The sequence below is a fragment of the Frankliniella occidentalis genome, unplaced genomic scaffold (assembly GCF_000697945.3).
Source record: "Frankliniella occidentalis isolate FOCC.00 unplaced genomic scaffold, Focc_3.1 Scaffold95, whole genome shotgun sequence".
NCBI lineage: Eukaryota > Metazoa > Arthropoda > Insecta > Thysanoptera > Thripidae > Frankliniella > Frankliniella occidentalis.
This window is the reverse complement of record NW_026267224.1, coordinates 805,378-815,902: the sequence shown is the minus strand read 5'-3', so window position 1 is coordinate 815,902 and position 10,525 is coordinate 805,378. Positions and strand designations below refer to the sequence as shown.

The 10,525-nt window shown below is 41.6% G+C and overlaps 3 protein-coding genes across 7 annotated transcripts in view; all 3 read right to left on the bottom strand.

The window, feature by feature from the left end:
• Positions 1-235: 235 nt before the first annotated feature.
• Positions 236-2,165, bottom strand: LOC113217414 (uncharacterized). 3 transcript variants are annotated; one of them, XM_052269548.1, is made up of 3 exons: positions 2,106-2,165; positions 1,310-1,670; positions 236-552 (listed from the first exon to the last, which is right to left on the bottom strand). In XM_052269548.1, the coding sequence occupies exons 2-3, from the start codon at positions 1,658-1,660 to the stop codon at positions 349-351; spliced, it is 555 nt and encodes a 184-aa protein (XP_052125508.1). In that variant the 5' UTR covers positions 1,661-1,670; positions 2,106-2,165; the 3' UTR covers positions 236-348. The 3 variants fall into 3 exon arrangements, with proteins under 3 accessions (XP_052125508.1, XP_026293094.1, XP_026293093.1); XM_026437309.2 differs by lacking the exon at positions 2,106-2,165 and adding an exon at positions 1,919-2,074; XM_026437308.2 differs by lacking the exon at positions 2,106-2,165 and adding an exon at positions 1,799-1,992.
• A 111-nt stretch (positions 2,166-2,276) lies between these two features.
• Positions 2,277-4,996, bottom strand: LOC113217413 (protein nessun dorma). Of its 2 annotated transcripts, XM_026437307.2 has the most exons (10): positions 4,888-4,996; positions 4,399-4,798; positions 4,141-4,316; positions 3,974-4,066; positions 3,617-3,868; positions 3,395-3,544; positions 3,193-3,308; positions 2,771-3,108; positions 2,573-2,694; positions 2,277-2,497 (listed from the first exon to the last, which is right to left on the bottom strand). In XM_026437307.2, the coding sequence occupies exons 2-10, from the start codon at positions 4,615-4,617 to the stop codon at positions 2,410-2,412; spliced, it is 1,554 nt and encodes a 517-aa protein (XP_026293092.1). In that variant the 5' UTR covers positions 4,618-4,798; positions 4,888-4,996; the 3' UTR covers positions 2,277-2,409. The 2 variants fall into 2 exon arrangements, with proteins under 2 accessions (XP_026293092.1, XP_052125507.1); XM_052269547.1 differs by lacking the exon at positions 4,888-4,996 and having other exon boundaries at positions 4,399-4,878.
• A 1,864-nt stretch (positions 4,997-6,860) lies between these two features.
• Positions 6,861-10,525, bottom strand: part of LOC113217378 (phosphatidylinositol transfer protein alpha isoform) — a 19,490-nt gene continuing 15,825 nt past the window's right edge. Inside the window, exons 4-9 of one of the 2 annotated variants that reach the window (XM_026437255.2) lie at positions 9,978-10,077; positions 9,725-9,802; positions 8,601-8,768; positions 8,404-8,525; positions 8,227-8,317; positions 6,861-8,146 (exon numbers count right to left, since the gene is read on the bottom strand). In XM_026437255.2, coding sequence (XP_026293040.1) covers positions 8,099-8,146; positions 8,227-8,317; positions 8,404-8,525; positions 8,601-8,768; positions 9,725-9,802; positions 9,978-10,077 — 607 coding nt within the window. In that variant the 3' untranslated portion in view covers positions 6,861-8,098. Of the gene's footprint in view, positions 8,147-8,226; positions 8,318-8,403; positions 8,526-8,600; positions 8,769-9,351; positions 9,430-9,724; positions 9,803-9,977; positions 10,078-10,525 lie in introns of both variants that reach the window. The other variant, XM_026437257.2, reaches the window with a different exon arrangement.

The window sequence follows — 10,525 nt, the reverse complement described above, 5'->3', positions numbered from 1 at the left end:
AGTCCACCTGTGTCTGCGTCCTTGGCCCTGCTCGGGGGTCCAGCTGTAAGGTAACGAGCCTGTCCAGACGCGGTAACGTCAAAAGGGCGTCAAGGGCAAAACAGTAATTTGTGTTTTTTCGCCAAAAAACTGAATTGAGATTTGAGCGTCAATGCGACCTCACCGCAGCTCGTGTGGCGTGATTGTGACCGACGGCGTGAGAAAAAGGGTAAGAGTAATTGTGCCGAACCGTTAATTACGTATTCAAATCAATAACTTTATTGCGGACGCCAGGAGGATTGCGGCTGCGGCGGCGTTGGCGTGCTGCTGCTCCGGCGCGAGGCGCGCGGCCCGCGACGTGGTCTCCAGTCACTCGGCGGTGATCCAGTTGATCTCCAGGCTGGACGCGCCCGCCTGCTTGCTGGCCAGGTAGACGCCGCCGTACATCTGCAGCTCGACGCTCGTCACGTGGCTCGTGTCCAGCGGGTTGGCCTTTATCTGCTGGCCGCGGTAGTACGGCAGGAAGTCCTTCAGCGGCAGCTCCACGGTGGCGAACTCGCCGTCGCCGGGCGCCTGCGGCGGAGGGAACGCAACGATCACACAAACTGGAGCACCACCGCCCGCCGTCTCTCAAAAGACATATTCAAAGAGCGGGCAGCGCATTGTCGCGGCAGGACGACATCAATAACGTGTCAATCAGCTGGCCAGGAATGACATAACAGTGACGAAAGAAATGCCCCAACCCCGCACCGCGGGGGAGGCCAGGCTCGCGGAGAAATGCGCAATTTTGAAGGTGGCGCCGCCACAACGCACACCGTGGCCACGCTGATGGCGCCTGCAGCGCGTTGGGTAGGCCAGCCCGCCGCACAGCTGTGTGGAGACGGCGGCCCGCCTCGAGCGCCCGACTGAGCGCAGGGACTTCGGGCGTTCGGACGTTCGACCCGATCGCCCGTTCGGCCACCACCCCCAAACTCCCTTCGCGGCACATCGCCCAGAAAGTACGCCCGCTTTTATCTCGGATTCATAAATACGGCTAACTAGCTCTGCGGGAGCTCAGCGCCTGCGAGACACTGGGTAGGCCACCCCGCGGTGCACGCATGCCCTGCAGACAAGATGTTGCCTACCTACAGGGCGCTATGAGAGCCCGCAGCGGCCGGCTGAACTTGGCACTTACGTAACGGCGAGTGACGGACCTACTTTCTGGATGATCCCAAACGACGCTCGTGGTAGTGAGGGCACCACAAAAACGACATCGCTTCGACGTCGTTTAAGGTTGAACTTCACATTACCGGCACCTTGCCGAGGAGGTGAGAAAGGCGGCACTACTCACCGTGAACATCTGCTCGTAGGTGGGGTTGGGCTCGTCGTTGAGGCCGCGGTGCCGGAGCACCACCTTGTAGCCGAGGTTCTGGCCCTGGCCGCGGCACGAGAGCGCGAGCTTGGTGTGCGAGCTCAGGTCGAGCTGGGTGGCGACGCGCATGCCGGCGAACCCGGCGCCGTTGGGCTGCGGGTTGAGCAGCGTGAAGAAGACGGCGCGCTGGAACAGCTGCGTGCGCTGCAGCACCAGGGCCGCCTTGGACATGCCCACCGAGCGCACCACGTCGGACTGCTCCTCCCAGTCCGACACGGAGGCGGCCGCGCCCGTGAAGTCGAACAGCACGCGGCCCTTGGGCGCCGTCATGTTGGCCGACCTGGCGATGACAACACGGATATGTTAATGACCTGGCACCCATAACCCTCTTTTTTTCCTCCTCCGGGCGCCGCCGCCGTCCCCGCGATGACATCTTTCCTCCGACATCGTCGTCCGGGGTGTACCGACCGTTTGACGGCCGCCGTCAGAGGGGTGCAGAGGAGGGTGGCCGCGGCCACCAGGAGGGGGACGGCGTCGGCGCGACGCCCGAGGCGGGCGAGCAGGGCTGTCATGACGGGGCTGAATAACCTGAAGAGCCAAGGTCTAGGCCCGCACTGTCTTGGTCGCGGCGGCTAGTGCTAAGGGCTACTGCTAAACGCCGACTGTACATCACGCGCTGAGGCGGGTAGCGTCAGGGGCGCGCGGAACGGTGTTGGCGACAAGGTAAACAAAGTCCCCCACTCTGCTCCGATCTTTGTCGTCTGCTATCACTTGCCTGAGCGGCTGCTGCTGCTGGCCGCCACTTTTCTCGGGTGGGGTGGTCTTTACAAGAAAGTAGGGCAGGGGCCTTTGCTACAAGGCAGTGAGCTCACACATGTTCATGCTGAGCGGGATTTTTTCAAACGACGTGCAGAGCATGATCGTCCGATCGTCATAAGATTCTCAGTAAAAGAGTATAAAAACTTTATTGTATGCATAATATCACAATTAGAGTAGATAGACGACATAAACTTAATAAGAACCAACACTAAAACCAACAACAATAAATGTATCTTTTCTTTCTTTCAAAATCAGCAGCTCTATGACATAACACTAGATAAAGTCTTCAATTTGACGTCAATAGTATTCTGGTCCAACTGCAACTGAGACACATCAAATTTCTGAAACCTGAAAGAGTGACAAATTATAGTATAGTTTAACAGTAACATAACAATCAAGTCCATGTAGAAAATTTGAACTTACTTAGAGAGAAGCTTGATACTCCCTGTACCATCAGTCCCACTAAATTGCGAAATGAATAAACCAGCTTCCTTACAATTTTTTATTGAGACCATGTTTATTTGTAGTTCTGTGCTTTCATAAGCCTGGGGGTGGCGAATTTTTTTTGAAATAGTGTCTAAAGAAATATGCATGACAGTAAACCTCATCAAGATTTCTTACCTCAATGCCGAAGGAACAGTTTTGAAAGCATGAATTTCTGATGCGCACTCGAGAGCCAGGAAGACAGCAAACAGCAACATGAAGCCCAGAAAAATTACACCCATCCAAAAGGACAGAAGCACCAGAATTAACTACAATGCCTCTGCTACCTTTTGATACTTCACCAGTGACTGTACAGTTGTTCATCTCAACATTAGAATTTTTAAGTATCTGCAGTGCATTTGATACAAGATTTGCATCGAGTTTAAGATTGCAGAATTTAATACTGGCATTCCTTGCACTAAAAAGAAAATTATTGCTCTTTTTGGCCACGATTTCTGCATTTCTGCTGCCACAACCTAAAGAAGAAAAAAATTTAAGACAATTTAAAAATAAAACTCAGTATACTACAAAAAAATGAAGGTATATTTCTTTTAGCTTACCAATAATGGAAATGTTGCATTCTAGGGAAAGGTTGGCGTGGTGAACTCCTTCATTGAGCACAATGGTATTGCCTGACAAGGCTTTTTCGAATGCACATTCTAAAGATGAAGCACACCTGTAAGAAATTTAGAACCCCCGGGGTAAATTTTATCACAATGAGTATATATGAATTTCTAATTAGCTGAAGGTATATTAGATTACACTGTATGAGTATCTGCATCCAGTATGTCCTCACAGATTTTTAGATACTTTCTGAAGCTTTCCACTACTCCACTCTGCCATACAATTATAGCAGTTGAATTTTTTCCTGCAGTTTCTTCCTCTTCCATAAATTTCTTAATGATAAGTTTCCTTTAAGACAAATAATGTTTTCAAAATACACCAGTAATCATCACGCATGAACTAATTCTTTACTTAACCAACCTCATTGAAGGGTTTTCAAAGAGCTGCAGTTCAGTGATCAGAGGGTTCACTTGAAGATGAACTTGCATTAACTCATAGGTCTTCTCAGCCACAGAAGACGTAATGTCCTCTGAATCCAAATCCACTTCCATCTTACGTAAAATTTCTTCAATTTCCTGCTTTTTCTCATAAAGGCTCCTTGCTTGCTCCTTTTTTTGGTGCATTTTATCAGCTATTTTTGGCGGAATAACACCATTGTTCATTTCATAAAACCTAGTTTGTGGAGAAGTCAAAAGAATTAGTAACTCCTTAACGAAAGAATTAGTAACTCCTAAATAAATGACAAGCAATTAAATACAAAACAGAATGTAAACGAACAATTGAAGTCTTGACTCTAAGTACTTGGTAGACCAATCCCCTCCATCTCCATCTTCAACGTCCCATGGACGCCAGAGCTGGTTATAAAAGAATCTGTAAAGAAACCAGGACATTTGTCAAAACTGAGACAATAACACACTGTAGGGAGATAAGTAACGGATAAATACCTGAATCGATCAATGAAATTTGCTGTGTACTCAACATTCAGATGAGGGTCATCCTGATGTTTGGTAGGATATAGTTCAACAAGTGGCACTTCTTGTCGCACTGGAATTGTTATGTCATCTTGAACCTTTTCAACCTCTACGAATGCTGTTAACTCTTCGAAGTTCACATTCACAACCTGAATGATACGAAGACCAACGTTGAAACAAAGCCCAATCGACTTTTTGTGTTTCATAATCCTAATTCTTATTCCTACTTACCTTGACAAACACAAACTTCGGAAACATGATGTTTAGCTCTTCACATATACGACGAGAAATCTTCCAAAGAGCTTGCCATTCAGTCGGCTCAATAAAATTTTCCAAAGTACAGATCCAGGCCTTCACAACATCTGATGCACTGAAAGATACTAGAACATCCCTGAATTCCTCCAATCGTTGCTCTTGAGTTTTGTTGAAATTATAAATCAAATCTGCCATTCTTCTTGTGAATCAAATTCAGATCAAATTCTTGCCTTCAAAACCTTCTCAAGTTCAAAACACTTGTTCTTTCACTGTCAATTTTCAAATTCATTCATCCAATCTAACGGTTCAGGTTAGGCACCTTGAAAACCAAATCATCCCGTTCGCTACCCGTTCTCCGCCTCACCTTTAAGATATACTATGACAACACTTAAAAAAATTACGACTACCTTCCCAAATTTTGACGTGAGTTTTTAATAAAGAAAGTAAAATTACTAAGGTACTCACATAAAGAGAAAGATACAGAACCAGAGTTGGATGTTATGGAGAAGACCTTTGAAATCACTGTGACCAACCGGGAATAGAAACAAAAAATAGATACGATGCCTCTCAGAAAGGTCCCATTATTTGGGGGAGGCAATGGATCGCTGGAATTCTGTTTTCACTGTCACGGCAACAAGTTTTTAAATTGTTTTTGTACATCGTAACTGTTTGGAAAGGTTTGCAATATATATTTTCTCTTGATCAGCCTGATCAGCTGATTTCGCGGGCAGGCGTTTGAATCAGACCAGCGGCGGGAGCAAAAGGATCTTGAGAAAGGATGAATAACGGTGGGTAAAAATACAAAACAAAACCATTTTTAACTCTTCTAAGATTTATTTCTCGTGTCCTCTAAACTATGTTGCTATGTACAGTACATGCATAACATTTCCAATTTACAGTACATAAAAGATTTAATAATCCTCTTACAATGTCACATGACTTAACAGCCAAAGTGATTTCTCAAAATACTACAAATTATTGTATTTGTATAATTGGTTGAATCTAATTAATGTCACATAAGTAACAAGTCAAGAGAACAATCAATGACCAGATTTTTCTACTCATACGAATTCTTATAATCTAGAACACACAGAGTTATGTCAACATTTTTTAAATAACAAGAAAAAAGGTCTAGAAAATAAAATTCCAAAGCTAGTCCAAAGGCTTCTGATGGAATGATGCTTTGAGCTTTTTAATAGAGAGACACGTTCAATGGATAATTATTATAGTCTGCACTAAAATTAATATTTGTGTCTTTGCCAACAATCAAACTAACAGAACTGATATCTATGACATTGCTTTTTTCACCCAAATGGAAAAGCCATGATTCACAATTACAGCAAACAGTGTGTGTACTCCACAAGATGTTAAGACATATTTTTCAGAAGGTGGTGCACTCATATCATGAACTGCAGATCACATTTTGAAATTGTGGATGTTAGTCTTCATTTTTAAAAATCAATACTTCCTACTTTTCAAGCTCTGCATCATTACGATTGACAACTCTGCAGAGAGGAAATATTGTCTTCATTTGTTCTAGACTTTGAGAGAGGGATACAGCTAAAGCAAACAGTGTAACTAACAATCCATCAGTCCAAACCACATTACAGAGGTCTCGAATGGTAATTTGTAATATTTCCTTTGCGCTGCACATGCATAATTGCACACAACCAGCTGTGCATGGAGATGGAAGATACACTACATGCAATAATATGGTAACTTGAAATACATGGATGTATTGTACGTAAGTATAGACATGACAAGAGACTTACCAAATTTGTCAAATTTGGTAAAATTAGATTATTGAATAAGTACAGGTTGAAGGGGAAACGATGTTTAGCTCAGAAAGAAATTCATTACAGTGTTCGTCAGAGAAACGCAAAATGAGATCTGTCAAGACATGACCTGAAAATTGCATATCACATTATTTTCCCTTATGAGTTAATAATTTATTGCATAATGAAATTCAATATATAGGTTGGCCACAACTAGACAAATATCCCAAGCTTTTCTACATTAGTGATGCCAAAATTATGTTCCTTCTTAAATAAAATTGTTCATCACATTTAGCTACCAAAAGGTATTTCACATGCATACAAAGTGGATAGGAAACAATTGACAAGAGACTCCTGGAGCAACAGATACAGGTGCCTTGTATTCCCTGTTATTTCATCAAATTTACAAATCATTAAGAAAACAAATAACTGATCTATCTTATGACTCCAATCAAATTCAGGTAACCACAAAAATAGCACCGTGGTAACCATAGATAAACACTTAAAAAAGTTCTTTTTTGGGTCATAATGACTTTAAGTGTACGTTTCCAAAGCCAGGATAGTTCATAACATATTTTGCAAATCAGGAAATGAGAAGACAGTAAGGGAGAGGAAGGGATTCAAAAGTTAAGCTAGAGCAAAAGAATGAAATAAAAAAATAGCTTTAGCATCATTGTTATTGTTTAATGCCATTTTGAAGAAAGGCTGAACATTGTTGCCTGCAACAAAATCAAATAGTTGAGATAACAAAAGGATTACAAATCCAAATTTCAATAGGCTTAGATCTACACCCAATTACTATGACCCATGAGTTCTGATGTAATTTTAACAAGGAATAATTTCACTTTATAAAATGAGGTAAATGACTTATAGGAAAAGGTCTACAGGGGTCTCAGTTTCCCTTTAGGAACGAATAACTACACTTTCTTTGGCATTTATTTTATCCTACAGCACAGTAATGCCACACACCACAAATTCTTCATTTGCACTCCTGAGAAAAAAATGACTGAAGTTTACATGTGCATAAACTGCAAACAAGGGCAGCAAGCTGCACTTTATTTGAGCTTCAGAACAATATTCATTGTTTCTGAGATAGGAAACGAGCTGACCCTGAAAACCTTTACCCACCACACTAATTTGATGCTAATTTGTACACTGATAGGCCCCAGCAGCATTTCAATAGCAGCTGGCAAAACCACACCACACATCTTTCACACTTCTCTCATCTGCTCAATACCTAGAAGCCAAGAAAAAAATAATTCAAAGGCATATGGCTTCCATTGATGTCATCATGACAATAGGAAAGTATTAGTAAAATTCATTCGAACAGCTCTTAGACAAACTATGACATAAAATATTTGAATTAATTAAATATTGCAATTTCCCTATGAGGGAAATCATTTTTAAAAAACATTGAAGACAAAATGTTTACAAGATTACACTGCCTGCAATACATCAGGACTGATTTAGTAAAAATCATAGGGTAAACAAAATGTTTCAACAGAAGCTGCATACAATACAATTGCACTCAATAGCAATATAGAAAATATCATTAAAAGGACAGAATAACAAGCAGTATTTTTCTCTCGGGAGAGGAATGACCAGACCTGTCAATCTCTCAGGTACTTGACAAACTTTGCAATACAACCATAGCCATGTACCGTTACAGGTAAGTTACGAGCCCAGCAAATAATTCACTCCAATTGAGACTAAGAATAACCATGATAACTAAAGCAATATTTGATTGCATTTAGTCTTCAACAAAAATCCTTTAAAAGTTCCAAGTTTGGAAAAAAAATTATGAACTATTTTCATTAAGATCACCAAACACAAAACAGCACATTGTTGTTAAAAATGTGATGAAGTGAATGGGAACATTGGAATTTAATAGGAGCATCTTCTTAATCTGAATCTGCTTTCATTCCACGAACTGAACCGACATTCCGTTGCTGAAACCAAAAAAGTTGACAAGTTATCCAGACGATTATTTGAGACCCTTGACATCCATATGAATCATAACAGTACACACCTTGTCTAACTCTTCCTTGGTTTTCTCTTCAATAGCTCGAATATCTGCCATTGTCAAGCCATGCCAGCGGTCCATCCAGCAGAACAGTTGTCTAGAAAAGCATTTAACAGTGATTCAGAAGGTTTATAAACAGAACATGGCAGTAATTATGGAAATAAAAAGTATAGTAAAAGTTACCTATGAAATGTTGTAAAAAGTCTTCGCTCTGCCTTCTGAATGAAGTTTTCTATCCGGTTCTGGAGGCCAAACCACTTGAACTCAACTGTCACTAGCTTGTAACAAGTCATAACTGGATTAACCTGAAAGCAATTGCAGTAGTGAGAAAATTTTCTTCAGAATTAAAATACAACCAAGACAACTAAGTGTTGAAGTACCTTATCCGTCCATTTTTCGTCTGTGAGAGGACCTCGACCAGTTTTCTCTGATTTAAATATTTTAGGGTCTTCAGAGCTTTTGTAGTCTGCTGCAGCAATTGGGTCATTGGCAATATCTATTGGAATGACTTCCCTCTGTTTCAGCTTCTCAGGAGGCAGCTCATGAACCTGGGTAGAACATAGTCCGATGCAACTTCAATACAGAAGAATATATTTTTATTTAACACTTTTCATGCCAGTCTCTTTAAAGTTTCCCAACTCTTATGTGCCTGTTTTTTCCAAATATTAGTTCATATGAGAGACGTTTGAAACCTTATCCCAAGACTCATTCCGAATTTTTTTTAGCGACAGAAGATCAACATCAGCTTACGGTCTTGTGCACATGCTGCTGAACAGTTCATTTGTGCCAAAATAGAGACTCATGGCATAAAAAGTGTTAAATGTAAAAAAATTAATAATAAATATAGTTATACACACACACACAGAAAAATTATTAAAATAACATGGAAGGTGATCAAATAGGATTAAATTAGACATTAGTCATCATAGCAATATTCATTCAAATGGAAGCTTATTGAGTTTGAAGTGTAAAACGCTACTATCTAAAGGGTTAATTTAAAATAAGTGTTTTTTTTTTTTTACATGCTCTAAAATATGTGTATAGGTTTATGTAAATAAAATAGATAAATGGAACATAAATTTGAAAGACGAAATAAAAAGTAATTTGGCAAGCAAGAATTGAATAACTTACATTTTCTTGGTGTCCACTATCCCCTATATGGTATGACTCAATGACAATATAAAAGTTTTCCTTCATGTAGCCGGGATTCTGTGATGCCCAAACCGAAGTACCAGGATGCCAAAAAGCAGAACAAAGAAATGCATGAGAATCAGAACACAAACCAAGACACCACACACAAGATCCTGAAGCACCCAATATGTTCAGCATTAGGAACAAGGACACCAGTCACCAACGATCACCTGTGAGGAGAGGCAGAAGACGGACACACAATCTGAAAATCCACTGGACATCAGGACACAAGCACATGACCTACACCATAGAACGGAAGCACGAGCAATTCACCAGCGACTTTCTCCTAGGTCATCTCTGCAAGAGAACTCACATTGTTGGATTTGCCGGAATCGGGAACATGGAGTGTCTCCACAACCAGCATAAACTTTTCCTTCATATAATGAGGATTCTGCAATAAAATTTAGTTAACCCCCTTCATAAAATAATAAAAATGGATTTGAAATGTAGGAGTATAAAAATAATTCTTAACAAAAAGAAATCACAGCAGGAGTACACCATACAGATCAAAACTTACAAGGGATGATTAAAAATCACTAACAAATTTCAAGAACTTCAGAACATACCGTGATAACAGTTTTACAGTAGGGGTAGGCATTCCAGGCCTCTTCATGGATTTCTAGAGAGCCTTTTGGAGCTAGAATTCTGATGAATGCGGGTACTTTACTGCAACACACAAAAAAAAACAAACAAAGAAAATCAAGATGACTGTATTGTAGACATTATTTTATTTTAGTTTTGAAAAGTTGTGTGGATGTAAGTGGCAGCAAGTGTAATATCTGATATTCAGATTAGAAGAATAGTGTATATTTTTCAAATAGGAAATGTCAGCTGTGGCACGTATCCAAATTTTCCCATGATCGTCAAGCAATTTCCCCTGACTTTTCCATGACCAATCAACAGCGCCTAATTGATTTCCCTGTTTTGTTACATTTTTCAGGCTGGTAGTCATCCTGTCCCAGTACCCCTGGCGTGGCCGCCGCCGCGCCGCCCACGCGCCCCCCGCCCACCTAAAGCCTGTAGCTCACAGCATCCCCCTCAGTGATACTGACCTAGAAACCTACTCCCCCACCCCCCGCCACCCTTGGGAGCCGGGGGAAGGGGAATGGGGGGG

Excerpts from the sequence above, each read along its gene's own strand:
- LOC113217414 (XM_026437308.2), bottom strand. The coding sequence starts at position 1,902 with ATGACAGCCCTGCTCGCCCGCCTCGGGCGTCGCGCCGACGCCGTCCCC. Across the intron at positions 1,671-1,798 it reads CTGACGGCGGCCGTCAAACG|GTCGGCCAACATGACGGCGC; the intron begins GTCGGTACACCC and ends TGTCATCGCCAG. Across the intron at positions 553-1,309 it reads CCTACGAGCAGATGTTCACG|GCGCCCGGCGACGGCGAGTT; the intron begins GTGAGTAGTGCC and ends CCTCCGCCGCAG.
- LOC113217413 (XM_026437307.2), bottom strand. The coding sequence starts at position 4,617 with ATGGCAGATTTGATTTATAATTTCAACAAAACTCAAGAGCAACGATTG. Across the intron at positions 4,317-4,398 it reads CGAAGTTTGTGTTTGTCAAG|GTTGTGAATGTGAACTTCGA; the intron begins GTAAGTAGGAAT and ends CGTATCATTCAG. Across the intron at positions 2,695-2,770 it reads ACTGTTCCTTCGGCATTGAG|GCTTATGAAAGCACAGAACT; the intron begins GTAAGAAATCTT and ends CGCCACCCCCAG.